The sequence below is a fragment of the Chrysoperla carnea genome, chromosome 4 (genome assembly GCF_905475395.1).
Source record: "Chrysoperla carnea chromosome 4, inChrCarn1.1, whole genome shotgun sequence".
Classification (NCBI taxonomy): domain Eukaryota; kingdom Metazoa; phylum Arthropoda; class Insecta; order Neuroptera; family Chrysopidae; genus Chrysoperla; species Chrysoperla carnea.
Genome location: NC_058340.1, coordinates 70,075,296 through 70,102,583, shown reverse-complemented (window position 1 = coordinate 70,102,583; position 27,288 = coordinate 70,075,296). Strand labels below are relative to the sequence as shown.

At 32.5% G+C, this 27,288-nt stretch overlaps 4 protein-coding genes across 4 annotated transcripts; 1 reads left to right on the top strand and 3 right to left on the bottom strand.

Annotated features, from left to right (window-relative positions):
* Positions 1-307: 307 nt before the first annotated feature.
* Positions 308-4,723, bottom strand: LOC123298905 (protein ARV1). The gene is made up of 6 exons (XM_044881004.1): positions 4,438-4,723; positions 3,912-4,031; positions 3,185-3,350; positions 2,771-3,019; positions 1,863-1,947; positions 308-401 (listed from the first exon to the last, which is right to left on the bottom strand). The coding sequence occupies exons 1-6, from the start codon at positions 4,531-4,533 to the stop codon at positions 308-310; spliced, it is 810 nt and encodes a 269-aa protein (XP_044736939.1). The 5' UTR covers positions 4,534-4,723.
* Positions 4,724-5,370: 647 nt separating this feature from the next.
* On the bottom strand, positions 5,371-13,695 carry LOC123299291 (insulin-degrading enzyme). Its single transcript, XM_044881646.1, has 20 exons — positions 13,631-13,695; positions 13,300-13,515; positions 11,867-12,074; positions 11,470-11,639; positions 11,176-11,298; positions 10,680-10,882; positions 10,090-10,293; positions 9,720-9,961; positions 9,304-9,409; positions 9,141-9,236; positions 8,968-9,077; positions 8,701-8,845; positions 8,491-8,601; positions 8,258-8,378; positions 8,099-8,190; positions 7,431-7,542; positions 7,197-7,354; positions 6,707-6,841; positions 5,895-6,104; positions 5,371-5,699 (listed from the first exon to the last, which is right to left on the bottom strand). The coding sequence occupies exons 1-20, from the start codon at positions 13,662-13,664 to the stop codon at positions 5,469-5,471; spliced, it is 3,027 nt and encodes a 1,008-aa protein (XP_044737581.1). The 5' UTR covers positions 13,665-13,695; the 3' UTR covers positions 5,371-5,468.
* A 1,532-nt stretch (positions 13,696-15,227) lies between these two features.
* On the top strand, positions 15,228-16,895 carry LOC123299353 (V-type proton ATPase subunit e 2-like). Its single transcript, XM_044881731.1, has 4 exons — positions 15,228-15,425; positions 15,487-15,534; positions 15,601-15,688; positions 16,689-16,895. Exons 1-4 carry the CDS (start codon positions 15,328-15,330, stop codon positions 16,707-16,709), a joined length of 255 nt encoding a protein of 84 aa, XP_044737666.1. The 5' UTR covers positions 15,228-15,327; the 3' UTR covers positions 16,710-16,895.
* A 1,511-nt stretch (positions 16,896-18,406) lies between these two features.
* LOC123299293 (mediator of RNA polymerase II transcription subunit 25-like) lies at positions 18,407-26,867 on the bottom strand. The gene is made up of 11 exons (XM_044881648.1): positions 26,625-26,867; positions 26,390-26,560; positions 26,064-26,283; positions 24,972-25,117; positions 24,684-24,901; positions 23,890-24,616; positions 23,504-23,666; positions 23,247-23,432; positions 21,972-22,616; positions 18,773-18,988; positions 18,407-18,552 (listed from the first exon to the last, which is right to left on the bottom strand). Exons 1-11 carry the CDS (start codon positions 26,741-26,743, stop codon positions 18,412-18,414), a joined length of 2,952 nt encoding a protein of 983 aa, XP_044737583.1. The 5' UTR covers positions 26,744-26,867; the 3' UTR covers positions 18,407-18,411.
* Between the last annotated feature and the right edge of the window lie 421 nt (positions 26,868-27,288).

The window sequence follows — 27,288 nt, the reverse complement described above, 5'->3', positions numbered from 1 at the left end:
AATTTTTTGGATTCTGATGACGTCTTAAATACCTGCCACTGGCGCTATGTACCCTCGTTAAGGGCCTGGTTTTACCAACGATTTTTTTTTTCTTTTTTACAGATCCAACCAATAAAACTATTTGAAAACAGCGTTAAAAATCAAATATGTCGTTATGTCATATTTATGTTATTCCTAATATTTGCCTTATTTAGTTCGTTGCGCACAACAAGAGAAACATTCGAGAAGAATACATCCATAGCTCAATCTAAATACATTTTATGTTACATGAATGTCTCTTTAATTTTAACCTCCATATTCATGTCATTCATAATTCTACAGTATGAAATGGAAGTTTCCAAAATCTTCCATCATCATATTTTAATCGACACCAACGAATACGTGAATCTCGATTATTTAATCTACATTCAACATTTAATGAATATCACAATTGCATTTATATTTTCCAATTCCGTAATACAATTAATATATCTGATAATTTACGCGAATAATATGCAAACATGGTGTAAAATATTTCTAAAAAATTTCCTTTTACCAACAACTTCTATATTTATATTTCTTTGTATTTTATGTGGAAATATTTTACTTTTTAAATATAATTTAACATCGTTAACAGCAAATCGATATCATGTTTTTGGTTATTTTGGAAATATTTTATATTTTATGTCAACTTTTTGTAAATTATCCATACAAAAATTATTTTTATTACAAATATTTACGGTTATAACAATGTCGTCATATCATCAAGCACAAAAATTAGCAAATAATGTGTATAAGAAGAAATATTCGATAAGGCAATATATAAGTGAACGAATTTTACGAAATGATATTCGTTTGGATCATGAACGAATTGTAATGAATAGAAATTATAATACAAATGGAAAAACACGTTAAATATTGATGGTGTAAACGCAGCTTTATATTTTGTTTAAATAAATTATATTTTTATTTTGTAAATTGTTGCTTGAATACTAGTCTATGAATTCTTCGAGGAACTGAACCTTCAGGCACTGAATAACACAATCAGATTGACCTGGGTACTGAATCACTCTGGCGTTAAAGGGAATGACGCAAAGGATTCGTTGGCACGAGAGAGATTGTCCCATTCTCCGTATCTTACTGAATCAAGAAATGGTTAGGCCCATCTTGATTAATGGGACTTCGCGCAGGACATGCGACACGCAAAACTATGCATTACCACAGCTAGGTCACTCGCCTCAGTTGAGAAGGATGGTGGGATTCTTGACAAGACACTGTCGATTGAACTACCACCTTCATAACTTGTAGAAATCTGCAAGGCGACAAATTTAAAATTTTTAGATACGAAACCTTTCATTAATTCTGGAAAAAATCTGGGCGAAGAAGTTGTTGGCTTATACGCGGCGTCTAGCCTCAACAGAATCCTATAGTTTAATCTGCTTAAAATATCTGTTACCCGGAGTCTCGCTTCGGGTAACAGGTTGTTCTCAAGAAGCGGGCCCCTTTGGACCCCCTGGTCTAGGTGCTATAGCTATAGGGACTTATTTGCGGTACTCCTCTTACTATTATTATGAATATCACAGAATTAATAAAGCTGATTCTCTATTCAGCATGCTAGATAGCAAGCGTGGATTTTCATTAACATCTTTTGAGTAAAAATAAACTTAAGTCTTTATACTGATACTGTACCTTTTGTTTATTTGAAAATACTTCAAGCATTTTTTGAAATGACTATCAAATATTAATCATGGATCCTGACCCTAGACCTTATAATGTTCGAAATAAACATACTTTTTACTTAATATTTTCGATTTTTTTTAATATAACAATAAAAATTTTAACAAAATAATAACTATCAAATATCTATACTTAAGAGTACATACGAAAATAATTGTGTAAAATAAATTTTAAATACATACGCTATTAAAATTATAATTGTTGATTGTTTTCGAGAACAGCAAATAATAACTAGAAAAAATAAAAAAAATTCGATGAGCAGCAAAGCCTCAAAGTTAACATCAACGGAACAAATTTCCTGAACTTTTACAGTCCCGTCAAATTAAGTAAGAGTGTTGAAAATTTGAATGTGAATGGAGTTTAAGTTATACGGAAATGCTTTTTGTTTGTACCAACCAGGACCGTCTTTATTCCGTGATTGCGTGGCATCTGGGCGTAGAGTGTTGGGGAAAAGAGATCATACTATTCATTATAGACAAAAGGGAGCCAGTTTGATTTACTACTACGAAGACTAAAAACAAAGATGAAAAAGACAAATTTGTGGAGAAAGGCACTAGGTTGATTTTGGAAGACTAAAAAAACCAGTGAAAACAAAAAAATGTAAAGAAAGATGGTCACTCTTACACTCAAAGTAATAAGGGTACCTTTCCTCTCATTTCCTGTGGATACAGTAATTGCTATAAACAAACAAACACATATAGTGACCCAATGAATTGACCTATGTTGCACATTTACGAACTCGACCTTACTTATTACGTCCTAAGCACGCTATTTTCTAAGCTTGATATCTCTTTTCGTTTTTGAGTTATCGTGTTGACAAACGGACGGACATCCGTAAATGGTCTAATTAGGCGATTTTATGAATACCTCCAAAATTTTGTTCGTAGCTTCAATATTTTCAAGCGTTACAAGCGTTTTTGCACCCCGGCGCCCGATATGATTAAGAAGACCGTGATACCAAATCCCCAACCTCTGAGACTAAATTCCTGGAATATAGCTAACATCGCCGCCTAAACCATTTTCTATATCAACATAAAATTTGTGCTTCACCAACCTGAATGTACTAACAATTGTGTAAGTATTGTATATCCTAATACAAATACAAAATGTGTTTCAGCCACTTTAAAATCACCCCATATTAATGCTGGTAAATGTAAGAAACGTCCAAAACTTGATAATGTAACAGCTTTCCAAATCGTAAAAAAATTGGTTTCTTTAAATGATGTAAAATCATTTTTACGTTTATATAAACGTTGAGTTAATCGTGTCATTATCGATATCGTCGATACAAATACGATAGTACCTATCAAAAACATTTTAATTATGATAACCTGGCCTTGAAAATTGATAATTATTTGGTTTTTCTTGGGAATGTAGGACACACAAATACATTTTATTTGCATCCTACATTCCCAAAAAAACCTCTTACGTTTCTAAACATTAAAGATCCTTAATTACGAATACCTACCAATGATTACTGTAAGGCAAATAAAATAAAATCTTTTTTCCTTCTGATATTCTTCATTTGCTGGTTTATTATATAAAATAGGCATATAAACCAAATCGGACGAAGTATTTACCCATTCCGAATATGTTTCCATCAACAGTAACAATACAGCCAGTTTCCAATGGCTCTTCAAAAATAGAAACAAAATATACGAATTGATTATTTATTGACGATGTTTTTCTAAAAAAAACTTTCGTATTTACATCCAATTAAACGGTAAAAATACACTACTTCTGAAACAGTGCTGCTACTGACACCACATCCACAGACCGGTGTAATTAGACACCCGGACAACTCCAAATCAACCCGCAGTTCCCCATGGATCAGTGAGTGAACGCAATCGCAAGTGTTAACCAAATATTAGTTGGCTGGTTGGTTAGCCAGAAACCAATGTACACCTATGCCTACTCGACCCTATTAAAGACATAATCAGCCCGTGGATCAGTAAATGAAAGCTCGTGGATTTAAAACAACCAAGTTCTAGGAGTATTTTTAAGACAATTCGCTAAAGTGCAAATTTAATAACATATTTTACTGAAATACGAGTTTCCAAAGTAATAATCTATTTACTAAAATACTCCTTACTTTTTAGAGGAGAGAATTAAACTGATTGCTTCTCTCGGGATTGGCACTTAGCGATGTGAATACGAAAGTTTTCGAAACGCTCCTTGAAACGGTTAAAACTCACCTCGAATTTAGTATTATAAAGAGTATGACGATATGCTTGCTTATTCAATAAAATTAAATCAGTTATTATAATTATTGAATCATATTCAATGTATTTATCGGCGACATGATGACATGATCTCTGAAAAATAATATACAGATGTTAGCGCCAATTAAAATTGTATTTCATAGCACCTACGTTCTAGAAATGTAGATGTAAACAGATTTTATTGAATTAAAATTTAGACTATCAATTCCTATAGGGCCTAGAATGGTTTACCGCAATCTAGCTTGCGTAAAAACTAAAAAAGACATCATTTTCTCACAATATACAGATGTTAGCGCATCAAAATTTGTACCTATTTCATAGTATCTAGGTTCTAGAAATGTAGACGTAAACAGATTTTATTGAATTAAACTTTAGACTATCAATTCCTAGGACCTAACCTAGAATGGTTTACCGCAATATCTAGCTTGCGTAAAAACTAAAAAAGACATCATGTTTGCATCCTCCACAAAGGAGAGGAAAAGGCTTTTTTAATACTTACACATGTCATAACTTTTAAAACGGTCGGACTATATTGTTTATATAATTCAGAAGTAGCTTCGCCACAATTAACGCAAGTATATTTTTTGACATCCATGATAACCTAACTAAAAATATTTTTTCTACAATTTTATGATATTATAATAAAAAGGGGCTAGCTTTTTTTGTTCTAATATTCATTAATTATAATTAATTTATCCGCAGTATTTTCAAAATGTTCTTTTGGAAATGATAATTCTTCGAATCTCGGTTTCTAAAAACATTGTTTTTATCTAGCATTTTGACATTTGATAACGCAATTATCATCAGGGTTTGGTATTTTTTAAAATATATGATCTAAGAGTATTTTTAAGTTGAAAATAATTTATTTACAATAAATGAATACAAGGCATCTTAAAAGTATAGTGCCTAGCCTAAACTTTACCTATAATAGGCCATATAATTAATATCGAAAATAGGGATTATTAATGTATTTTTTTTATATTTTTAATTCATTGTTTACACCGTTATAACAAAGTAAAAAATATAAATACTGTTTAAAAATGCAGTATTTAAGTGTAAAAAAATATTTAAAATACATTATAATATTGAAATATTTAAATGCAGTTTTTTGGCGCTCTCTGTTGATGACGTATAAGTACGTGATCTGTCAATTGGTGACAGTTCAATGTATAATGTACACTTTAAAAAAATGAATTTACAACACAGATTTAAGTTTCATGAATATTTCCTATTGACAGCATCATCGAGTAAGATTGAGTTCGTAAATGAGCAATATAGGTCAATTGGGTCTTAGGTCCGTAGGACCCATCTTGTAAACCGTTAGAGATAGAACAAAAATTTAAATATAAAAAATGTTTCTTATAAAAAAAATTGCTATTGACGGCCCTCTCAGATGAGTGGAAAAGGTAAAAAAAATTAAATAAAACACAAATTTGTTGTTAAGTACTAAAACTGTATATTTCACGCCACACGCACAATGTGCATACATATTTTTTTATTTATTTTTTAATAATATCAATATTCTAAAAATTACAATTTACTTCGACTTCCCTTTCGAACTATTTCTATATACGGTTGTACTAGCGGGAACATTGATTGTGTACTCTTAAATACATTTGGATCTGTGATTTTATTCCGTGCCTCTTGTTCGATAACATTAGCATCCACGTTATTGTCTATTTTACCAGCACCACCTTCGGCCGTTGATAGAACATGTACGGCTAATTTATTCCGTTGTTTTGCATTCTCCAAAAAGAAGTTCTAAAATAAAAGTTTTTTTTTTTCAAAGAGTAAAATAAAATAAAATTATTCAGACACGTTATTAGGGAGTATAATTTATGATATTATTGGTTCAGGGTTTCGGTTATAGCCATAAGATTCCGAAACTGGTTTGGAGGAAATATATTGGATAAATAGTATACTCCCTAATATCGAGCGCCTATTTTGTTTGCGTACTTCAAAGAAATTAATAATATCCAATTTGGTTATTGTTAATAAATAAGCCACTTCAATTTGAGCACGATCAAAATTATATTGTTGATTAGAAATTTCGTTCCAAAAACGTGCTGATAGTCCAGATAATCGTTTTGGTTTTTCTAATCGTTGTGCTGCTAACGCATCTTTATGTAATTTAAATTCTTCGTCCGGCATATTCGTTATGTAATCCTAAAATTTAAACAAAAATCAGTATCATTCAAGAAAAACTGTAAAATTAAGTGCTGGCATAAATTTAAAAATACGGGGAATTACTCCATGAACCATTTGGAGTTGTTTCAGAACAGTAGGAGTGCTTTGACATCAACGAAAGGTTGGCTTAATTGAATCAAACCTCTCATGCCAAGAGACAGACAGTGACAGAGAAGATAGAATATTGTTTCCTCCTCCTCTACATTGTGATAACTCCTGTAATAATCGTGATGCAGTGATAGGTCAAGTCGTTCAGCGTGCCTGTCGTATAGCCAGTGTCCTGTAATAGCCGCAACGATTTTGCTTATAGAGGCCTTTTGAAGCGATATAAGATCTTCGAAACGTATACGATTGTACTCAGAGTATATCTATTTTGTAGTACCACAAGTGTGTTGCTTCCTTCACCTAAGATTGTTCCTTTTTAAGATATCTTCATTCAGGAGCAACATGCAGTTAACAAACGAAATTCGGTTCGTCGTTAACTGAATGTCGTCGCCATTATATTTATGATTATCTAATTTAATTATACAATGGTTGAACTTATGCCAGCTAAAAATATTGTGGGACATTTTTATAAATACCAGCATTGATTTTAAAAATTCCTCAATTCGACTATCTACAAAATTAGGATGTCGATCGGACTGAACAATAATCCGTAATCCTTGTACGCCATTTGAACGTCTTAACCCACTAAAAACCATATAACCCAATTGTTCCTGTAAAATAAAATATTACATACAATATTTCTCCAAAAATACGCGTGGTAAAAGAATACAAGCAATGCCAAATTTTGATAGAACAAAACAAACAAAAATGTTCACAAGGTACAAGGTAAACTTAGTAAAAAATTTGACTATTTAAAGTTGGCAACAGATACTTTGTTCTATGTATTTTTCATAGGATAGAGTGAGAGGGATAAAAAGACCTCCTTTCACTGTCACAACAACCTTAAAGACCTTACCTAGCAAAAGAAAGCCCCCATTATTTTACTTGCCCTTACATTAGCATAGATATTTTCACCCTCTCTAGGATCAAAATTTGACATTGTGTGATTTTATAGCAAGAACTAACCTTTGTACGTAAAATATCATAACATGGTTCGGAAATAATTTGTAAAAATAATTCTAACAACATGTTTGATTCAGTTTTTTGCATTCCACATTGATAATATAAACTTGTACACGAACTTCGATGAATATTATTTTCAATTTCGTACAAATAATTACAACCTTAAATTTTCAAATCAAGATATTTGATTACAGAACTCTAAATATTCGCATAAAACTAGGAAATCACAATACTTACCATCATCTAAATCGATTTCCCTGTTCAATACCAATTGACGTGGTAATAATGGAGTAATAGCAAATGATTGATTTATTTGTTCTTCAACTTTTGTTCCTAATTGTAACGCGTCCTATAAGGCAGAAAAAATATATAAAAAAACTGAATCCAAAACTAAGCTAAAACCTGAATGTCTTTCCCACAAAATTTGGTACCCAAACATAATCCTTATTTCTTTATCAAATTCCATGATTTATTCCTCATTTTCCAGCTTATCATGCTGGCTTCGGGCGAAAAATAGACTCACGGTCTAAAAATGTACCTCTTGAAAATAAACAGGATAGAGAAATTTTATTAGGATTTAATTTTGTTCATTATGTAATTTGTATATCATATCTGTAATAAAATTGCCTATAAAAAAAAGTTATTGTATCACTACATATTATTTCCCTAGCCTGTTTTTAGCCACGGGTATCGCACTGCGGAATTCTGCACGGGTTGAGCAGGTAGTAGAAAGGAAATTATAAATCAACTGTTTTCTATAAAACCAATATACTTTGTACCAACGAATATTCCAAAACAATTCGGTTAACTTTACTTACTACAGTGTTTGGGTCCCAAAATCCACATACATGAAGACTCTATGAATATCATCCTCAAAAAAACCTTAAAAAGAAAAACATACATACTGCCTTATTAAAGTTGCCATGAATTAATCCTTCAATATGTAATTTGGATAACAAACTTGGTATAAATTCCTTTAAGCGTTCAACAGTTACTTCTAAAAAAACATAAATTAACATTATTGATTAAGTGTTTCGCTTTAACTAAGGTAACAGAAATCTTACGATCTAATGCCGCTAATAATTCTTCCTTATTCCATGCACTTTCCGTTAATAACATAGCTAAATAGTAGACAGCATGTTGATAAGGTTGAGCAGTTGTGAAATTTTTCAATTCTCTAGTGTACTAAAAACGAAAATAAATAAAAATCCAGTCATTACAATTATGCCTTAGGCCTTCTATATTAGCCCAATCTCGTACTAAACTATTTTACGAGATTAAAAAGAGTAAAACTTACATTTTCCTTCATTATGTCGAATCGTTTTGGATCAATTTCAAAATTAACTAATTTTCCTATAACCCGTTCCAATAGTATGTGTAGTTTGGAACTATATCCATTGACAGCTAACTAAAAACAAATTTTAAATTAAGCTTTAAAATTATCTTAAATCAATTCAATCATTTCAATCATTTATCAACTTTAAAATCACAAATCACGATTACTTACCACCATACCATATTTTGTGTTCGCTAAGTCCCATTTTAAGCCAGCAATTTCAGCTGCATATGCGTATTCATTTAAAGAATCACGAAATAGTACGACAAAAAGATGAGTTAAATCATAATTTAATGGGTCCAGGTAAGCTAGAGGACTAAAAACAAACAAAAAAGAACATAAATTATTTATAATCTTGAAGCATATAGCAATAGAAAAAGCCTAAAAAGCTTTAATTTTGTAACAAGGCTCTTTTATTATATAATTTAAATTATTTACCTAACAAAATCATATCGAACAGTTGCTTTTGGTAATTTATATTCATCATCTTGTTTAAACCATAATCGAATTAAAGACGAATCATAAATTATTGCCGGATGTTGAGTTATCTAAACAACAATTTTTTTTATAAGATTTTAGCTAAAAACCCAAATAATAAAAATGTAACATACATCGTCATCCTTAGGTCTTAATGAAAAATCTGTTGGTATAAATTCATTGACAGGTGGTAAATGCAATTCTGAACAAAATCCAGCTGAATTCCAATTCTAAAATACAAAATATCCACAATTTTTTAATATGTGCACAAAAATTTGAATATTTAAGAAAACTAACTTGTATTGTCTCATCGGAAATTTTGCTTAAGCTATATTCAGTTCCATACCATGGTTCACGTTCATTTTCTGGACGGTTTGCATACTTTTGTGCTACAATTGCGACCCTAAAAATGTAAATGATTTTCGATTTGAGTAAATCTGTCTCCTGGAGCTAGATAAATGAAGTTACAATCTTCTATCGAGGTCAACAGAGGATCAGGGCGTGCAGTGCTTCTGGATCTAAGTGTAAGTAAATACCATCTGTAGGAGGCTAGCCACAATATATCCACAGGACAGAGACGGATTAAAAAATTATGAATAATCCACCTCTGCTGTAGGCTACAAAATCTACAGAGTTCAAATATAGGAGGCTAGCAAGCGAAGATGCAGAGAAAACTTCTATTCTAGAGAAAACTTCAGAAAGAAATAACTTACCTGGACTTTTCTGGTTTAAGATATTCCAGCACTTGAGTAATAAGTTCTGGTCTCCATTCTTCTAATAAATAGCCGCCGGATAATACTTCATTCATAGGATATTCCTGTAAATTATGGACATGATTCGCCACGAAACTAATTGGAACCTCTTTATCTTTAAAATGAAAATGCATAGCCATAATATTTTTTTGTTCTTCAAATATCCATTTTTGTGGTTCATCACTTTTCAACAGATTGATGTACTAAAAAAAACACACACACACAATTTATCAGACGTGGAATCAAGGATAAAACACGAAGAAGATTGAAATATCTTATATTCGAGATAAGAGATCCGAAAAATATATGAAATAACCCAGTAAAAACTAACCTGGAATACAGTAACGATAATATCGTTAATATGATCCATTCCTTCTTCAGTAAGATCCATTGATACACCAAAAAATCCAAAACCTCTAGGTGATGGACGTAAAAATCCACCAAATAGATTACTAGACCAACCACGAGCCTTTAAAGCAGATAATAAACTACCAGGTCCTTCATGTCCAATTAAATGACTGATATAATTTCCTGGCTACAAAAATAAATAAAATTCGACTAATTCAACCTATAATCCTGATCATCTTAGTCAAGAAAAGGTATCAATCTCGGAATCTAACGGAATACGTTGAATATTTGTACAAACATATTTTGATAGTACAAATCATGGTAGAACTAGACAAGGTATGCTGTAATGCAGGTAGAAGTAGGATGGAGACATACTCTCACTCTCTCACATGGTACCTAGTCACCGCCATATTGCTTATTTGTTCATAGTGTAGGCGCTGAGTAGGTTTTGTATGCTTTTAAAGGTCCTACGGAGCAAGGAGTGTATTTGTATCAGTGTTCAGCTTATTCCGTTAGATTCCTAAGATGATTGGACAACTAATTTATATACTACAAAAAAAAAGGGATTCTTACCCCAGATTTATAGTATTCATGTAAATCCGGTATTGGAAATGTAATATTTAAATTACGAACATCTTTGATAGGCACTATTTTTGCAAATAATTTTAGATAATCATCAGTAAATGGATGATCATCCCATCTTGGAGAAGTCACATCTTTATTTTTAATATCAGAAAATAATCGTACAACCATATCTTCAATTTCATCCAAAGGCTCTACAAATTATAAATGTAAAAAAATTTTGAAAATTTGTATTTAGGGTTTATTTTAAATTTTGAACAGATTTGTTCCTTAAAAATGTACTGTAAAAAATTAATATCAGTACTGCTAAAGAATACAGAAAGATTAAAAGGCAAATAAATTACCATCTTCCCACCAAATTTCGATAATTTCCCATATTGAACGATTTCTAATCACTACATCAGCATCAGTGATTTATTTGAATCATACTTACGTTTTAGCCACTTCTATTTTGTTTTTTTTTTTTATATATTAAAAAGTTAATCACCTTTTCCAAGCACACACAAAGCCATAATATTTGATGAGTACCATTTATCATGGAATTTCAAAAGTTCATCACGAACATTAATACCTTGTTCTTTGGGTATGGTATCCAAAGTATCTTTATTACCTGCCAAAAAACAAATTAGAAATATTTAAAATAATGGTAAAATGTCCAAAAAACATAGAATAATTTTCTTAAGGTTGTTATGCAAGTGGAAGAAGGGTCTCATTGTCCCTCCCACTCCATCCCATGCAAAATGCATAAAACGAAGTATCTGTTGGCAAATTATTTACTTACCAGTTCCAAATTTACTATACGGATGTTTTGGATCGCCTGTATGCTTATCTAATTGATCTAAGCGCCATGTATCGTTTGGAATATTTTTCTCATGCTCAGAATTAACTGCATTTAATTCTCTATCGGTTACATCTTCAGTAAATAAAGGTGCTATAAAAAATTGAGCAAATCTGGAACAAAAAATTTCCAATATACAAAATAAATTTAGATAAGATATACAAATAAACGGGATATAATCTACGATTTTTACAGCGACAAAAATTTGGCAAATCTAAGAAAACTCGGCGAAACTCTTTATTTTTCGTGTTTTTCGTCAAGTTCTACAAAAATTCACCATAAGTTCATGATTTTGCCACCATAAGAATCGTAAAATCCCTTAAACTTGATAAATGTATACCGATCTAATGCAGGTTCCAATTTTTCTGGTACAACATCAAAGAAATATTTGGTATGATCAGCATATGTGCAAGCATTACTGGAACCACCGTGTTGACTTAAAAATTTTGTATATTCATTTTCAATTGGGTATTTTTCCGTACCCAAGAATAACATATGTTCACAAAAATGTGCAAGACCAGGTAATTTATCAGGATCACTCATAAAACCTAAATAAAGAAATAAAAATTTAAGAAACAAAGATACCAAATACTTCTCCTCTATCTTATACTTTTTGGGACAGGCATTATTGATAAATGGTAAGTAATCAGGTGGTCTAAATTGGAACTACTGAAAAAGCGATCCACTTCCAGTTTAATAGTACAAATTTTATCGCCAATTGGCGAGATTTATCTAATTTGTATTTGGGTAATTTTATTGACTTTAAAAAATGGGAAGTACAAATATTGCCATCTGGTGTTCGAAATTGTAACTATTGAATTCGGGACTTCTGGTTTTCATTAGTACGAATTATTATCGCCAGTTGGCGAGTTGCAACTCCCAGTTATCAATACGTATTGAATATATATCTTACTGAAAATTTTACATTCATTCATAACAAAACCTCTAAAATCATACCGCCCTAGACGTAAATCCATCACTATACCCTCCAATTTGTATAGCCCTGACTAGCAGTGGACGAATTTTTCTTTGAAAATGTTTAAAAGAGGGCTGTGACGTAGAATATGACGTAATAAAAATGGAGACTAATACAATATGCGTCAGTAAATGACTTTTGAACTTTACTCTGTAGTGTAAACACAATAAAACAACTTAGATTGTATTATTAAAATGATTCCTTCGTTTTATTGAGATGAAGCAAAAATTTCCTACAGAGCCATAAATACATTTTATGTTACCAAATAAATGTTTTAATAGTAACATAAATATTCGGGACACAGGGACATTCCAGGAAATTGTGGAGCCGACAAGCTTGCCAGAAATGGCATGATGCTGCCGGACTCAAGCATCAATAAACACCCGGGAGTTCCATTTGCGAACTGCAAGTTACTCCTGAAAGAGGATATTCTGAAAAAGGCCAATCTTAGATGGAGGGAAGAACGTACTTGTGGTACTACAAGACAGATATGGTCTGAGTACAATCGCAGGCGTTCCGAAGTTCTCATATCACTTCCAAGGGCCTCTGTTCGCAAATACAATATAGTTAATCATGATAGCTATGAATTAGAAAATGGTTACTTATTCCCCGAAAAAAATTGAAGACGTATTATGATAACACTACAACTGGATTCTATTCTACAACATTTACTATTTCCTCTATCATAGCTTTGTTAAACAGAAATACTAAGCATCCTAGCCAAAAATTGAGTTATCTATAAAAATTTCAGATTGTGAGATATCTCTAAAAATCGAAAATGGAATTTATATACTAACCAATATTAACATCTAAAGCAGCCGCTGATTTATCAGTCGTTGGATCACTAACAATTAAAACTTTAAGTTTATTTACAAGTTCTAAACCACGATACTCTCGTAAATCTTCTGGTGATTTGATAACATCCATCCGTTTTAATACTTTGCTGCCAGCCATTTTAATACTGTTCGTAGATATTTTTGTACAATAGAAATTCTTTCCAACTGTTTCAATACCTGTATTAAATTAATTTTTATAATATTTGGAATGAATAAAACTTTCTTAACATATTAATTAATGGAATTAATTTCAACAAATATGTTGGTATAAAAATTATAACACTTTACACACCAAGTTTTAATATACTTTTATACAACGTTGGCATATAATTAAATAAACTTTTATTTGTTATTAAATACATTCAAATAAATATTTATAATTGTAAGATTATACCTAACCAAAATCAAGACTAGTCATTCAATGGAATGTCAATATTTTAACTTGAAAAGAATGTCACCAATGATAGATTAAAAAAATATTTGAAAACATATGATCTAAGAGGTACAGAATGTACTCTGCTCTGAAAATATTAGAGTGTGCTTTTTGTCAAGAAAAATGGTTCCTACAAGATTATATTATTGCTAACAGAGGTGATTAGCATTTACTTCACAAAAATGTTGAAATCAAACACAAAGCAGTTGCTGATTTGTGGATCGTTTGTGGGCCATCAATTTGGGGTGAACTCACCTAACTAATATGCCTGAATCAACTTTAACATTTTCGGGATTTTTGTTTCGGACAGCTGTCAATCAAATAAAGACATATCACGTGTTTTCTATCTTCACTTGAAATTAGTTTCTACTTTGACAACCAGGTGTCATGCCTCCTTTTGTCAGATCCCAGTAACTTAATTGAACAGCGCCTTTTGAGTCAAAAGGCGCTGTTCAATTAAGTTACTGGGATCTGAAAAAAGAAGGCATGGCACCTGGTTGTTAAAGTAGAAACTAATTTCAAGTTACAGCTTTTAGTGTTGAGCATTGATAAGTTTGGAGTTGATTACTTTTTGCAAGTTATAATTACAACAATAATAAATAATTGATAAAAAAATTAAATTATGGCGTTTGGAAAGTATTTATCTCAATTTAAAAGCACGAGAAGAGTAAAGTGTTGTGTGAAAAATTGCTAAAGTCGTTCCAATACGAATACAGATCTGAGTTTTCATAATTTGCCTCATGTAGGCAAATATTACACGAAAATTGAAAATTATTTTGGTAATTTTGAGAAAATTGATGTCTTAAAATTATGGCAGAAAACACTGCGATTAAAAAATATCTTACCAAGTCAAAAAGTGTGCTAACTTCATTAAAAAAAAAAAAAATTATTATGTCTTATCAACTAATTATGTTTAAATCTAAAAAGATTACTGTGTTTTGACATCAAGAATACTGGAAGAGGTATTTATTTATTTATATCGATTTGATGAGGTTTTTCTTTTAAATTAGTTGTTTGTAAACAGTATGACGTTAAACTGAGCACATCCTCTTCACTTTCGACTTGATTTTTTCCATATTTAATCACAAGACCTACTTTCTAAAGTCTTTCACCTTCAGTAAAATTACGATTACTCGGTTTTGTTTGTCCCCAACAACAAATTTCATTGATATTAATCATTCTCTTCTTGAAAAATTGCACAAAGGGTGTGTATTGCTATGTTATTTTTAAAATTTGTCACTTTATGTCAGCCATGTTGTTTTAGCTTCGCCCATATGTCAGATCCCAAAATATATTAGATTTTCTTTAGGTTGATAGTTTTTTGACAACTGTTCGAAACAAAAACAAATCGCTGAAAAGGTCTATGGTAAATCCATACGTGACACTCAATACATATACTCACTCTATGATTAGCGATTGGGTGCGTTATCTGTATTTATTCCGATATTGAATACTCTATGAATTCTCATGTGACAGATATACGAAGGACAACTTCATCTGAATCAATTGATTTCTGAGCAATAAAATTGTAAAATAAAAAATAAATTAGAAAAAATATGGGAGCAGCATTTTTTCCATGCCTTATATTTACAGCCTTCTGGGGTTTTGTTGGTGTTGTATTACCAATTCTTGTACCAAAAGGACCTAATCGAGAGTAAGTACAAATACTTCATGTTTTTTTTGGTGTAAATTACAAAAATATGTTTTTGTTACAGAATAATTCGTGTTGTATTAATGTTAACGGCGGCTACGTGCTGGGGATTGTAAGTATATGGTTTTTTTTTCTTAGATTTGAGATGGTATGAATTGTTAATTATTTGTTGTTTCAGCTGGGTGTGTTGTTATATGGCACAAATGAATCCCTTAATTGGACCCAAAATGACAAATAATACTATATTGATGGTTATGAGAGAATGGGTAAGTAATCTTGTATTATTTTAATTTGTTACTTGAAGTAAAACAAAAATCGGAGATAGAGTCTAGAAGGAGTTGAATATTCGAGTGTAGATCAAAGACAATACCTAAGTTTTTAAATTTTTCATTGCATATCAAAGAAACTTAACATCTGAACACTATCTATCTTAAAATAGATTTAGATAAGTCTTTTCTCGGTTAGCAATAACTGAAGAAAATAAGTACAGCCGGATTTAAGACGGGGAAATTTTTTTTAACCACCCTCAAAATGTTCTTTGAATCGTTTTGAACAAAGGTTCTCACGGCCACAAAATTTTTTAACGGGTAGTTTTCTGAATAGTGTTAGTTGGTGTGTCATACGATGTATCATTATTAAGACAGTAGTATACAGGGTGCCCTGTTTTAAGTTTACATATGTTTGAAATTCGAAAAATAACTTTTATTGATAGAAATGCTTCAAACGAAAAATGTTAGGTATGTAGGCGCACATCTTGGGCAGATATTAAACTTGACCTAGATTTTCAAGCTCAATGAAAAGTTCACTCTCCTCCATAACTGGTAATCGATAATTTAACACATCAAATTAGAAAGTTGTTATTGAATTCAAGATTTCCGAACGGTTGACGCAAGTGCTGCCGTGTTAATGATTTTATCAATAATTTTGCGAGCAAGAAATCGCGCGCAAGTGCTGCCGGGTTAATGATTTTATCAATAATTTTGCGAGCAAGAAATCGCGCTAAGTTTTTCATAAATTAATTGTAGGCGCACATTTTGGGCAGATATTAAACTTGACCTAGATTTTCAAGCTCAATGAAAAGCTCACTCACTCTACTCCATAACTGGTAATCGATAATTTAACACTTCAAATTAGAAAGTTGTTATTGATTAAAGATTTCCGAACGGTTGACGCTTTGTGCTGCCGGGTTAATGTTTTTATCAATAATTTTTCGAGCAAGAAATCGCGCTAAGTTTTTCATAAATGAATTGTTTTCTTCTATTTCAGGGTGATGCAGTTCCAACATAAAGAGCTCTTTATGAAAATGAAAATCCATGAATTTGTATTTAAAGAAAACATTATTCATTGTTCATTATCTGTGTATATTAATTAATCAAAAGTTTATTCCACAATTATTTTTAATTATTTTTATGTTGTACATGATTTTCTCCTAATTTTATCCTCGAATAATTAATAAATTGTTACAATAAATAATCGTGTTTTTATTTCAATTAAAATTGCTTGACTTGCTAACGTCCATCTTTCTAAATTGGCTGAAATTACAGTAAATTAAAGCGTTTAGTAGTCAGCTTACTTCTCAAGTGAATATTTCTTCAAATATAAGCTCTCGAAAACTTACATCTCTGAATATCTCAAGGTCTAGAACAATATTGCAATTTCAGACGGAATGCCCATAGATTTTTTGATCAAGAAAACCTTAAATATGATGTACAACATAAAACGAATATTTACTCGAATTGTTAAAATGTTTTAGTATTTTATTTATGGAATATTTTTAAATTAGTATTAGATCGATTTCAGACAACGATTGTTGTTGTGACGATTTATCAGATAAATGCAGTTATTACAACAACAAACGTAGTGTGAAGCGACCATTATAATAGAAAATTGGGTGTTTTAAAATTTACATGTAAATAAAATTTAATTTATACAAAATATTATTTGAAAATAAATATTTTAGATCTATCTTATGCGTGAATTTTTAATTTCAATACCCTAATATAACCCGCACACTAACAAATTTTGGTCAAATCATTTGCGAATTTAACGGATATATTTGAAGGGCAGGAAGTAGACACAATTCGTCTATTTCAAGGAGCAATATGGCGACATCTTATTAAATCGAATTACGCAATTATTCAAAGATAAATGATGGTTACAGCACTGGTGCTTAATCGAACTGCGATTAAAAAGGGTGTCTTACAAGCGTATGGACTGTCGCTTTTGCAGCAGTTGATGATGGTTATCTGGAGTTGCTGGAAGAGTACTTTTTTTTTTTCTTTTAATAATTACGTAACGGTTTTTAACAAACAGTTCGAAAATATATGTCAGTCTCTCCAAGATCAATAATAATACATAAAAGAGGTCCCACCATAAATAGGTCCCCAGCACTCAGATCAAGAAGTCTTCTGTTCCCTCTTAAGAACAACCTGTTATCCGAAGGCAAGACGTCTCCCTGGTAATATATGCTATTTTAAACAGATGAAGCTATAGAGCCCGATTCTTCATTCCTTTAACCAGAAATATAAACATTATTTTTAGGAATTTATGGAAAATTTTAGACGAAAACATATAATATTTCATAAATTATGTATTTATTTTTATACATATATAATTGAATTTTTTATGATTAATGTAACCATTCATAAAATACTAAGAAGAATTTCAATGTATAATAAACATTTTGAAACTAAGGAACTGGTTATGTCGTTAGACTGAGGAAAATAATGGAAAAATGTTCAATTAATCCGAGTGAATCCTAATGAATCCAATTTTTGTATTCTGATATGAAAAAAAACCATTGAAATGTGGCAAGAGTTTCATTTTTCAAAACCACGATTTTTATTTACATCATGCATTCTATGAATGACCTCATTAATCAATAATCATTTATTAAATAAAAAATGTGGAAAACATTTTACGTTCTTTTACGATAAATATTTAAAATTAATAATAACTTAATATAAAAAAATTAAACAATTGAATAAACTTAAGTATTCACATAGTAATCAAAATTAGATACATCATCATACTGATTTGGTTTATTTTGTTGTGGCATTTGTGGCCCTCTTGGTCCAGCTCCTTGGCCCATCTGTTGTATACCCATTGGTTGTGGCCTATATTGTGGTTGCTAAAAAAATCACAAACAAATTTATAAATTATAGCTCATTCATTTCAGTTACAGGATGAACAGAGGCGGATTATCCATATAGACCTAAAAAAGGTCTTTATTGATAGATTTTGTTAATCCACTTCTGAAGATGGGTCATTTAAATCGTTAATGGTAATAATCCACTCAATGCTGTTAACATATTCAACAAAACTCCCACTTGTCCACTTTTAATACTTACTTGTTGTAAAAGATGTCTTAAGCCAGGATTATTTGATATAACTTGACCAGGTCCAGGTCGCATCATACGTTGACCTGGTGCTAAACCACCTACACCAGCACCTACATTCTGTTGCATTTGTGGTGGCATTTGTCCCCTTTGTTGTTGTTGCTGTTGCTGCTGCTGTTGTTGCTGCATTTGTTGTAATTGAACTCTTAATTGTTTCTGTTGCTCTTGCTGAAAATTTAATTTCTTGAATTTATAACCAAATAATAGTAAATTTATCATATTTTATTGCCTGCTTTCATTTTTTTAAGGCCAGCCCGTAGGGTATCATAAATAATGCATCTTTTGTTAGCCCCGCCCGAAAAGAGGAGTGTTATATGTTTGACCGCTATATATATATATGTATGTATTTGTGTGTGTCTGTGGCATTGTGGCTCCTAAACGGATGAATCAATTTTTATTTTCTTTGTTTGAAAGGTAATTTAATGGATAGTATTCTTAGTTATGTTTCAAGAAAATATCTTTAGTTTGGAGAAACCTACAAGGAAAAAACTATCCCCTATTCTTCACTGTAAGCTCCCAGGTTTTCAGGAAAATAGTCTATGTGGGAGTGTAAAAAATGGACCTACAGGCTTATCTTGCAGCCTTGAGCTTCGTATGCTGCTAGTTGAACAATGGTTTTGTAGTCAGGATCCTTAGTATTTCCTAAAAACTTTTTCACTACATCCTTGAACGATATCCAAGCTTCTTTTTCTTTCTCATTCATACTTTTCATAAAGAGAGTGTCGGTTAAAAGCCTTCTTATGTCGCGGCCAGTGAAAACTCCCTCTTTCAACTTTGCTTCTGACCGCTTGGGGAATTTTGTATATAGACATTTAAAACAGTCTCCATCCACTTGCAATGATTTTACAAATTGTTTCATCAACCCCAAATTGATATGGAGAAGTGGCAAAACTTTTTCTGGCGACACCAAAGTAGTTTTGATAGCAGGTTTTAAAGTTTCTCGTGGTGGCCAATCACATTTAGTCCAATGCTGTTCTCTGGCTCTACTATCCCATAAGCATAAGAAGCAAGGGTATTTAGTATAGCCTGCCTGCTGATCCAAACCATCCATTAATGGTCCTGATATTTGATTCTTTCCAGGATAATGGCCAAATTATTATAGTTAGTTTTCTTCCATATGCACAGAATACCCCATTGGAAGCGAAGCTAATTTATTTTTATTGTGCAATAATACTACTTTAAGACTAGTTTATGTTGTTACTAATATCTATGAAAACCTATGTGATAGAATGTTTTGAATATTTTTCCCGTTTTTGGGAGGTCAAAATCTAAAAGAAAATGTAAAAAAATCCTATGCAGATTTTTAGTCGCAGACCTGTGTTATTGATTAAAATTGGAATAAAATGATTGAATTTTTTTACTAAGTACTTCTTTTTTAAAAGTAGTTATATATTATATGCACATGAGGGCGACACATTCACGCTAATATCAAGAATTCAAATTGTTAACGATTTAATAGCGTCAGTTTTTATATAAGAGTGATTTAGTTAAATATTTCCAAAGTTAAGGAAATTAATTTAAACATTATAGTTATTTGATAATAGTTTATCATATACTTATATAAAATTACCTAAATGGTCATTTAATTAAGTGCAGATTATAATTAATGTTAATTTATCGAGCAATTTAATTGAAAACTTCATTCTTATATTAACATCTGTTGCAATCGTGAATTCGAATTGTTAGCAGTTTAATGGTGTCAGTTTATATATGATAATGATTAATTTTGGAAATTTTAAAGTAATTAAAATTTAATTTCACTATAGTTATTATAGAATTAGTTTAATTAAAATATTAACTGTTATCGTTAATTTGATGTTAAGTGAATTAAGTGAGTTATTGTTAATAAAAATGGGATTTTTATAACTGATAAACATTAAGTGCTCTGTGTGTTTGTGATCAATTATAAGATCCTCGAAATTTCGACAATAATTAGATGTAAGTGAGCTTGTCTTTATTTTTTTTTTTTTCGTTTTTGTTATATACAGGGGATGTTCTATAATTGACTAGAACTTTGTACTTCCTTAATAAGTTTGAAAAAGATTATTTTAGGGTTTTAAAACTAAAACATTGGATACGATGTCATTTTTTTATAGGACAAAAAAAGGCCATATAAAAATTAAATTTACCATAAATGTATTAGCGTACTTGATCCAATTGTTATTGGTTTTTTGAAGTCGATGAATATTGGCCGTGGAAGGAAAATATACCTTCTCTTGGCAAGGCCTATTCAAATATTTATTTAAAAAAAAAATAGAAAAGTAAAACGTTTAAAGTGAATTTGTCAAAGGTAGCACGGGACTGCCGTACGTTCTTATATGACCTGGCGGAACGAATGAATGTAGACCTGATATCGGTACCGGGACACATGGACATTCCAGGAAATTGTGAAGCCGACGAGCTTGCCAGAAATAGCACGATGCTGCCGGACACAAGCATCAATAAATACCCGGGAGTTCCATTTGCGAACTGCAAGTTACTCCTGAAAGAGGATATTCTGAAAAGGCCAATCTTAGATGGAGAAATTAAAATTAAAGGTAGCTTTATGATCTTCTTATTGTTAGTGAAATAAGGTATTTGACCCAGAAATCGATGCTCTGAATGCTTAGGATCGTCCTAAATAAAAAATGACAAATTTTTTAAAAATGTTAAATAAAGAGAATAATAATTGTGGTACTACAAGACAGATATGGTCTGAGTACAATCGCAGACGTTCCGAAGTTCTCATATCACTTCCAAGGGCCTCTGTTCGCAAAGTTGTTGCGGCTATCACAGGACACTGACTGGGCGGCAAGCATGCTGAACGCTTAGGCCTGGCAGTGTATCACGACTACTGCAGGAGCTGTCACAGTGATGACGAGGAAGACACAATGTCTCATCTTCTCTGTTACTGCCCAGCTCTTGTCATGAGGAGATGGACTTACTTGAGCCAGCCTCTCTTTGACGACTCCTGCTGTTCTTAAACAGCTCCAAATGGTTCATGGAGTAGTGGCCCAGCCACTCTAACCTAACCTAAAGTGAATTTCTGTCCTGTAATTTGTACAGAACACAGGTAGGTTTGATAATGACCACAAAACTATAGAAAACGACCCGGATATGATAATCAAAGCCTGGAAGCCTTATTAATCAGGTGGCTACTACTATTACTTACCTCCATCTGTTGTTTATATTGGTTTTCTTGCTGTTGTGCAACTTGTAAAGCCTCTTGCAATTGTTGCGTTTTCATATGATTCATTATCTCCAATTGACTCTTATATTGTGCCTCTTGCTGTTGAGCTTGCTCCAAAGTTTGCTTCAACTGCATTATTTTCTCCAAATTTTGTTGTCTAGCCAAATGATCGAATTGAGCACGCTGCGCCGCTTGCTGCGCCGCAGTTTGTTGTTGCTGCTGCTGTTGCGGACCACCTAATTGCGGTATGCCACTACCACCAGGTTGTCCAGGTTGACCGGGCGGTTGCCCAGGTCGTATACCAGCTGCTCCCGCACCGGCATTTGTTTGTATTTGAGAATTCGTACCGGGTGGCATACCGGGCATACTAATACGGGGCCCAGCATTATTATTGCCTTGTACAACATTCATCATGTTCGATTGTTGTCCTTGTTGGGGTTGGGCACCAGGTGCATTACCCTGATTTAAATTCACATTTTGTTGTACCATCATGTTTGGTTGATTTGGCACTACGCCACCAGTGGATGGACTACCGGCTGGACCACTTAAACCTGGATTTGTGCCTTGTTGTTGATTCATTGCTGGATTTGGACCGTTTGGATTCATTGGATTTCCACTGGTACCAACCTTTACAAACAAATATTTATACCGTGTATACATACACCTAGCGAAATTTCTATTTTAATTATTAACAGAATTGGTCTATGAACAATAAAGCCATCCGATATGTAGGTATGACAACGAGTTTTTTTATAGTTCTCATAAAAATTTATCTCCCCTTTTTAGTTTTCATCAAATATGCCCTTTTTTAACCTTTCCCGAAACCTCTAGGCAGTTGTCTATTCCGCCTACTTGTTAATTGGTCACTGTGTATGCCTTTTAGAATGAGTACAATCTAATTGTAAGATACAGGATGAGCTATTTAAAAACGGAAATTCAATTTTGCTATAAAATGAAAACGCTCGGATATCTTTAAATGCTTGTTACTTTATTGAAAAGAGTATACTTTGAAATTAAACATGGAACACAACATGGCTGGCCCTACAGTACCTATACTCCAAATTCCAAACGTTAAATGGCCCATCCGTTATAATCACGTATACGATTTAACAAATGTGAAACTTCTTTCTTTGAGAAAATGACACAAAATTCGAACTTTGTTCGGCTCAGATGATGAATTTAAAACTGATAATACTCGGTGGACATTAGATAGAAAAGCACGATAGATATTTTACGATTGTGATTGGAAATCATTACCTGTCCTTGTCGTAACATTTGATTAGATTTCTGTTGTTGAATAACTTTTCGCAATCGATCCACAAATGCACCTTGATCGTTTGGTATAAATCCTAAATAAGCACGTTTTTCTGCCGTATACAACAATATCAGCACTTTAATATCGCATGCTGTTGGACCAGAACTTGTAAAATGTACACAACCTGCCTATAGAAAAATTCAAAGATAATTTGCACATTTCAGTCTAGAAGGGAAATTCAATTCAATGTTCAACTTACAAATCCAGAACTCATAACTTTTGTTAGTGAATCCAAGGCTTCACAATTATCCGGATGGAATAGGACAGATTTGGAATTTTTTAAATAGGTGCCACCAATATTACCAATCAATTGTTTTGGCATTAATTGCATTATAAGTTTTTGAGGCCATGCTGTTGCAGTTCTAAAATTTAAAAATTATATTTGAAAAATTCATAAAACACACTAAAAAAATGGCATTTTTTCTGAAATCGGCGAGGGTGTTTTTAAAAATGAAAAATTCCGTAGAAACAAAAATTGTTAAAGGCGACCTTGTCTCTTTTCAGTCGTTCTGAAATGACTGTCAAATGTTAAGCGTGATCCTATTTCTAAGATTATTTTCAGTAGTAAAATATAATTACACATACAATTCAGGTTGCCCATCTTTGGAATTTGCGGACACTTGACATGGAACATGTCGTTTAATTTTCTCTTGATCATTTGGTTTCGCCTTTTCAATCCATTCCAGTACACCTTTCCAAATTGTATGACGTTCACGTACGGTACCAACTTGTTGACCAGGATTTTGCGGTTGTTGATTGGGATTTTGTACAGGATTTACAGAGGGCGCTCCAGGCGCCCCAGGTACACCGCTTGCTACCGATGTAGCCGGAGAATTGACTGGCTGTTGTTGTGATTGTTGTGGAGGCTGTTGCATAGGTTGTGGATTTGGGGGTTGATTCATTGAAGGTTGAACACCACATCCACCGACATATTGATTATTATTTAGTGTCGAACGAAGTGCATTAGCTTCAAGTCGATTACCGAATTGATTCGCTTGACCACCAATCACATTTGGTGGTTGTTTTAACTGTGCAATTAAAGCACTTTGGCCACCCTGTGGCCCTTGTTGATATGGTCCCGTGGGTCGTGGTGGCCCTTGAGGTGGCATTAATGACCAACGTGGCGGTGGGCGTGCACCCATAACACCTGTTGGTGTTTGATGGTATCCTGGTGGTCCAGGCATCTGACCTGGTTGATTTGGAAATTGTGGGGGGCATCCAGGTAGTGCCATCATTGGACGGCCTGGACCTGGACCAGGCATTGCTCCCATTTGTAAGGAGTGTGGTGGTGGTTGATTTGGCATTTGAATTCCTAGAATTGTATGAAAAGATTAATCAAGTCATAATTTCGGATAAAGAAAGAGCTAGTTTTAACAAACCTGTTGGATTTTGATTTGGTCGAAAAATACCATTTGGATTTACATTCTGTCCCATAGGATTTGATTGTACTGTTTGTGGTTGTCCTACATTTGTTAACGGTGTATCACTAGTTGACATTGGACTTGCCATTGAAGATGGTGGAATGTTTGAGGTAATATGGTTGTTCTGGTTATTTGCCATTGACCCAGTTGGTGGACTAATTTCATGTTCTTTCAAACTATTTTTATTTAAAACAATTATTAAAGATTATAATAATCCTGAAAGTAAGAACTATTTTAGTTTTTTACCTGAAACCTTTTAAAAGTACCAAATGTCGTGGATCTTTCGCATAATTTTTTGTTTGATATGAAGTTAAATCTCCTCCAGCTTTCTCGTACAATTTAAACAATATAGGAATTTTTCTAGGTGATATTATCGACAGATGAATGCCTCTCTAGAAAATTAAAATAATTTATATATTTAGACTTGAGCAAATTTAGAAAAATTAGAAATTCTTCTTCAGAAATTAGTAATTATAAATTTCGATCAGTTAATTTTTGTAACATTTCCAGCAAGGTTACACTATTTTCATAGTACCTCAAACCAGATCAAATATCCGTTCAATAAATCATCATTTCGAAATTAAAATTAAAGGTAGCTTTATGATCTTCTTATTGTTAGTGAAATAAGGTATTTGACCCAGAAATCGATGCTCTGAATGCTTAGGATCGTCCTAAATAAAAAATGACAAATTTTTTAAAAATGTTAAATAAAGAGAATAATAATTGTGGTACTACAAGACAGATATGGTCTGAATACAATCGCAGGCGTTCCGAAGTTCTCATATCACTTCCAAGGGCCTTTATTCGCAAAGTTGTTGCGGCTATCACAGGACACTGACTGGGCGGCAAGCATGTTGAACGCTTAAGCCTGGCAGTGTATCACGACTACTGCAAGAGCTGTTACAGTGATGACGAGGAGGAGACAATGTCTCATTTTCTCTGTCACTGCCCAGCTCTTGTCATGAGGAGATGGACTTACTTGAGCCAGCCTCTCTTTGACGACCTCTCCGACCTAAAGTCAGTCGACGTCAAAGCTCTCCTGCTGTTCTTAAACAGCTCCAAATGGTTCATGGAGTAGTGGCCGGGGATGGGTCAACCCATTTACGGTATCACAACGGACCCTATGGTCTAAGTGTGTCCCACCCCAGGACAGCCACTCTAACCTAACCATGGGCGTAAATCGAAAAAGCTCAAGTTCACGTGAATATGAGTTTGTTGAGTACACTCAGACAGATATTTTCCATCGCCTATCAATAAAAATCAGCTAGCAAGGAATCGACTATTTTATTTCCTCGACATGATTGTAGTAAATTCTATCTAATTTCATTTAGTCCTCACCTCTTGTAATATTGAACACAATTGATCAGCAGTTTTTCCATTAAAGGGATGAGTTTCCATCACAGGCATTGAGTACGGTGGCGAATTACAAACTAAAATGCAATACCTTTGTGATGGAGAATTTGGTTCTCGTTTTTGCCCTAACTCTTCCAAACATAATAAAGCTGTGGCTAATCCTTCCGCAATATTTGCATGAGATTCCCCTTTACCACCAACTAATCTAGAAAATTAAATAAATATTATTTTCGTTAATTATCGTTTTTAATTTTGAAGTTCATATGATATTAATATGAAATTTTCAGGTTGAATTATTTGAAGAATCTTACTCAATTTTATCCACTGTGTTCAAAACACGTGAGGCATTTGTATATGGGCCATAAGTATCACAACATGGGCTCGGTAAACAATCGGCTGCTTTATATAATACAATCCCGTACGCAGAATTAGTTGTTTCTGATCCATAATCACGGTCATCAATCGCTCCTTGACTAAAAAATCTAATTAAATTTTGAAATTAATAAACAAATTATAATGATTAACATGCATTTATTTATAACTTACTCCAAAGCTGGTATTAAGTAATTTGACTTAATATCTTGAAAATATGCCCCATTAATACCTGTACTTTCAATTAGGAATACAATATCAGCTTGAATGATATGGTCCGTATTTAGAACCATTTTAAATAGTTTAATCGAAGTTTTATATAAATTTTTTCTTACATTAGTTAAAAAGTGATAAAAATTACAAACAAAATTATTTTTTATTTGACGTTATGTGTGTTGAACATTCAAGTCAGCTGTTGTCAGATTTATGTATTAAAACAAGTCGATGTTGCCAGACTAACTGTGCTCTCTCTCTCTCTAGATGGCGTTTATGGTGTATTTCATTGTGATGCCTGACAGCCTGACGCTGAGTTTGAGCGTCAAATTAGGTCACGTGGTAAGAACCTAAGCATCGTTTAGCTTTTTATTCTCAAGATTGATTTTAACAATAATGACTAAATAAATTTATATTCAATTAGCGAATAGATATGCAAATTTTAGCATACAATTTTAATTAAAAACAATGGAACTATCCATAATTGATAATCATATTCATCAGCCATTATGGTTTTATTGAAAATGAGGTTATGAAATTACTTTTACTTTAAAATTTATGATCTAAGCTTTTACTATGCATTTCTCATATTTCTCAAGATATCGACTTTCGATATTAATAAACT

Excerpts from the sequence above, each read along its gene's own strand:
- LOC123298905 (XM_044881004.1), bottom strand. The coding sequence starts at position 4,533 with ATGGATGTCAAAAAATATACTTGCGTTAATTGTGGCGAAGCTACTTCT. Across the intron at positions 3,351-3,911 it reads TTTATAATACTAAATTCGAG|AGCCATTGGAAACTGGCTGT; the intron begins GTGAGTTTTAAC and ends CTATTTTTGAAG. Across the intron at positions 3,020-3,184 it reads TTGCCTTACAGTAATCATTG|GTACTATCGTATTTGTATCG; the intron begins GTAGGTATTCGT and ends TGTTTTTGATAG.
- LOC123299291 (XM_044881646.1), bottom strand. The coding sequence starts at position 13,664 with ATGCCAACGTTGTATAAAAGTATATTAAAACTTG. Across the intron at positions 9,962-10,089 it reads TTATCGTTACTGTATTCCAG|TACATCAATCTGTTGAAAAG; the intron begins GTTAGTTTTTAC and ends TGTTTTTTTTAG. Across the intron at positions 6,842-7,196 it reads ATGATATTTTACGTACAAAG|GAACAATTGGGTTATATGGT; the intron begins GTTAGTTCTTGC and ends TTTATTTTACAG.
- LOC123299353 (XM_044881731.1), top strand. The coding sequence starts at position 15,328 with ATGGGAGCAGCATTTTTTCCATGCCTTATATTTACAGCCTTCTGGGGT. Across the intron at positions 15,535-15,600 it reads GCGGCTACGTGCTGGGGATT|CTGGGTGTGTTGTTATATGG; the intron begins GTAAGTATATGG and ends TTGTTGTTTCAG. Across the intron at positions 15,689-16,688 it reads TGATGGTTATGAGAGAATGG|GGTGATGCAGTTCCAACATA; the intron begins GTAAGTAATCTT and ends CTTCTATTTCAG.
- LOC123299293 (XM_044881648.1), bottom strand. The coding sequence starts at position 26,743 with ATGGTTCTAAATACGGACCATATCATTCAAGCTGATATTGTATTCCTA. Across the intron at positions 26,284-26,389 it reads AACACAGTGGATAAAATTGA|ATTAGTTGGTGGTAAAGGGG; the intron begins GTAAGATTCTTC and ends TTAATTTTCTAG. Across the intron at positions 24,902-24,971 it reads GTACTTTTAAAAGGTTTCAG|TTTGAAAGAACATGAAATTA; the intron begins GTAAAAAACTAA and ends AAATAAAAATAG.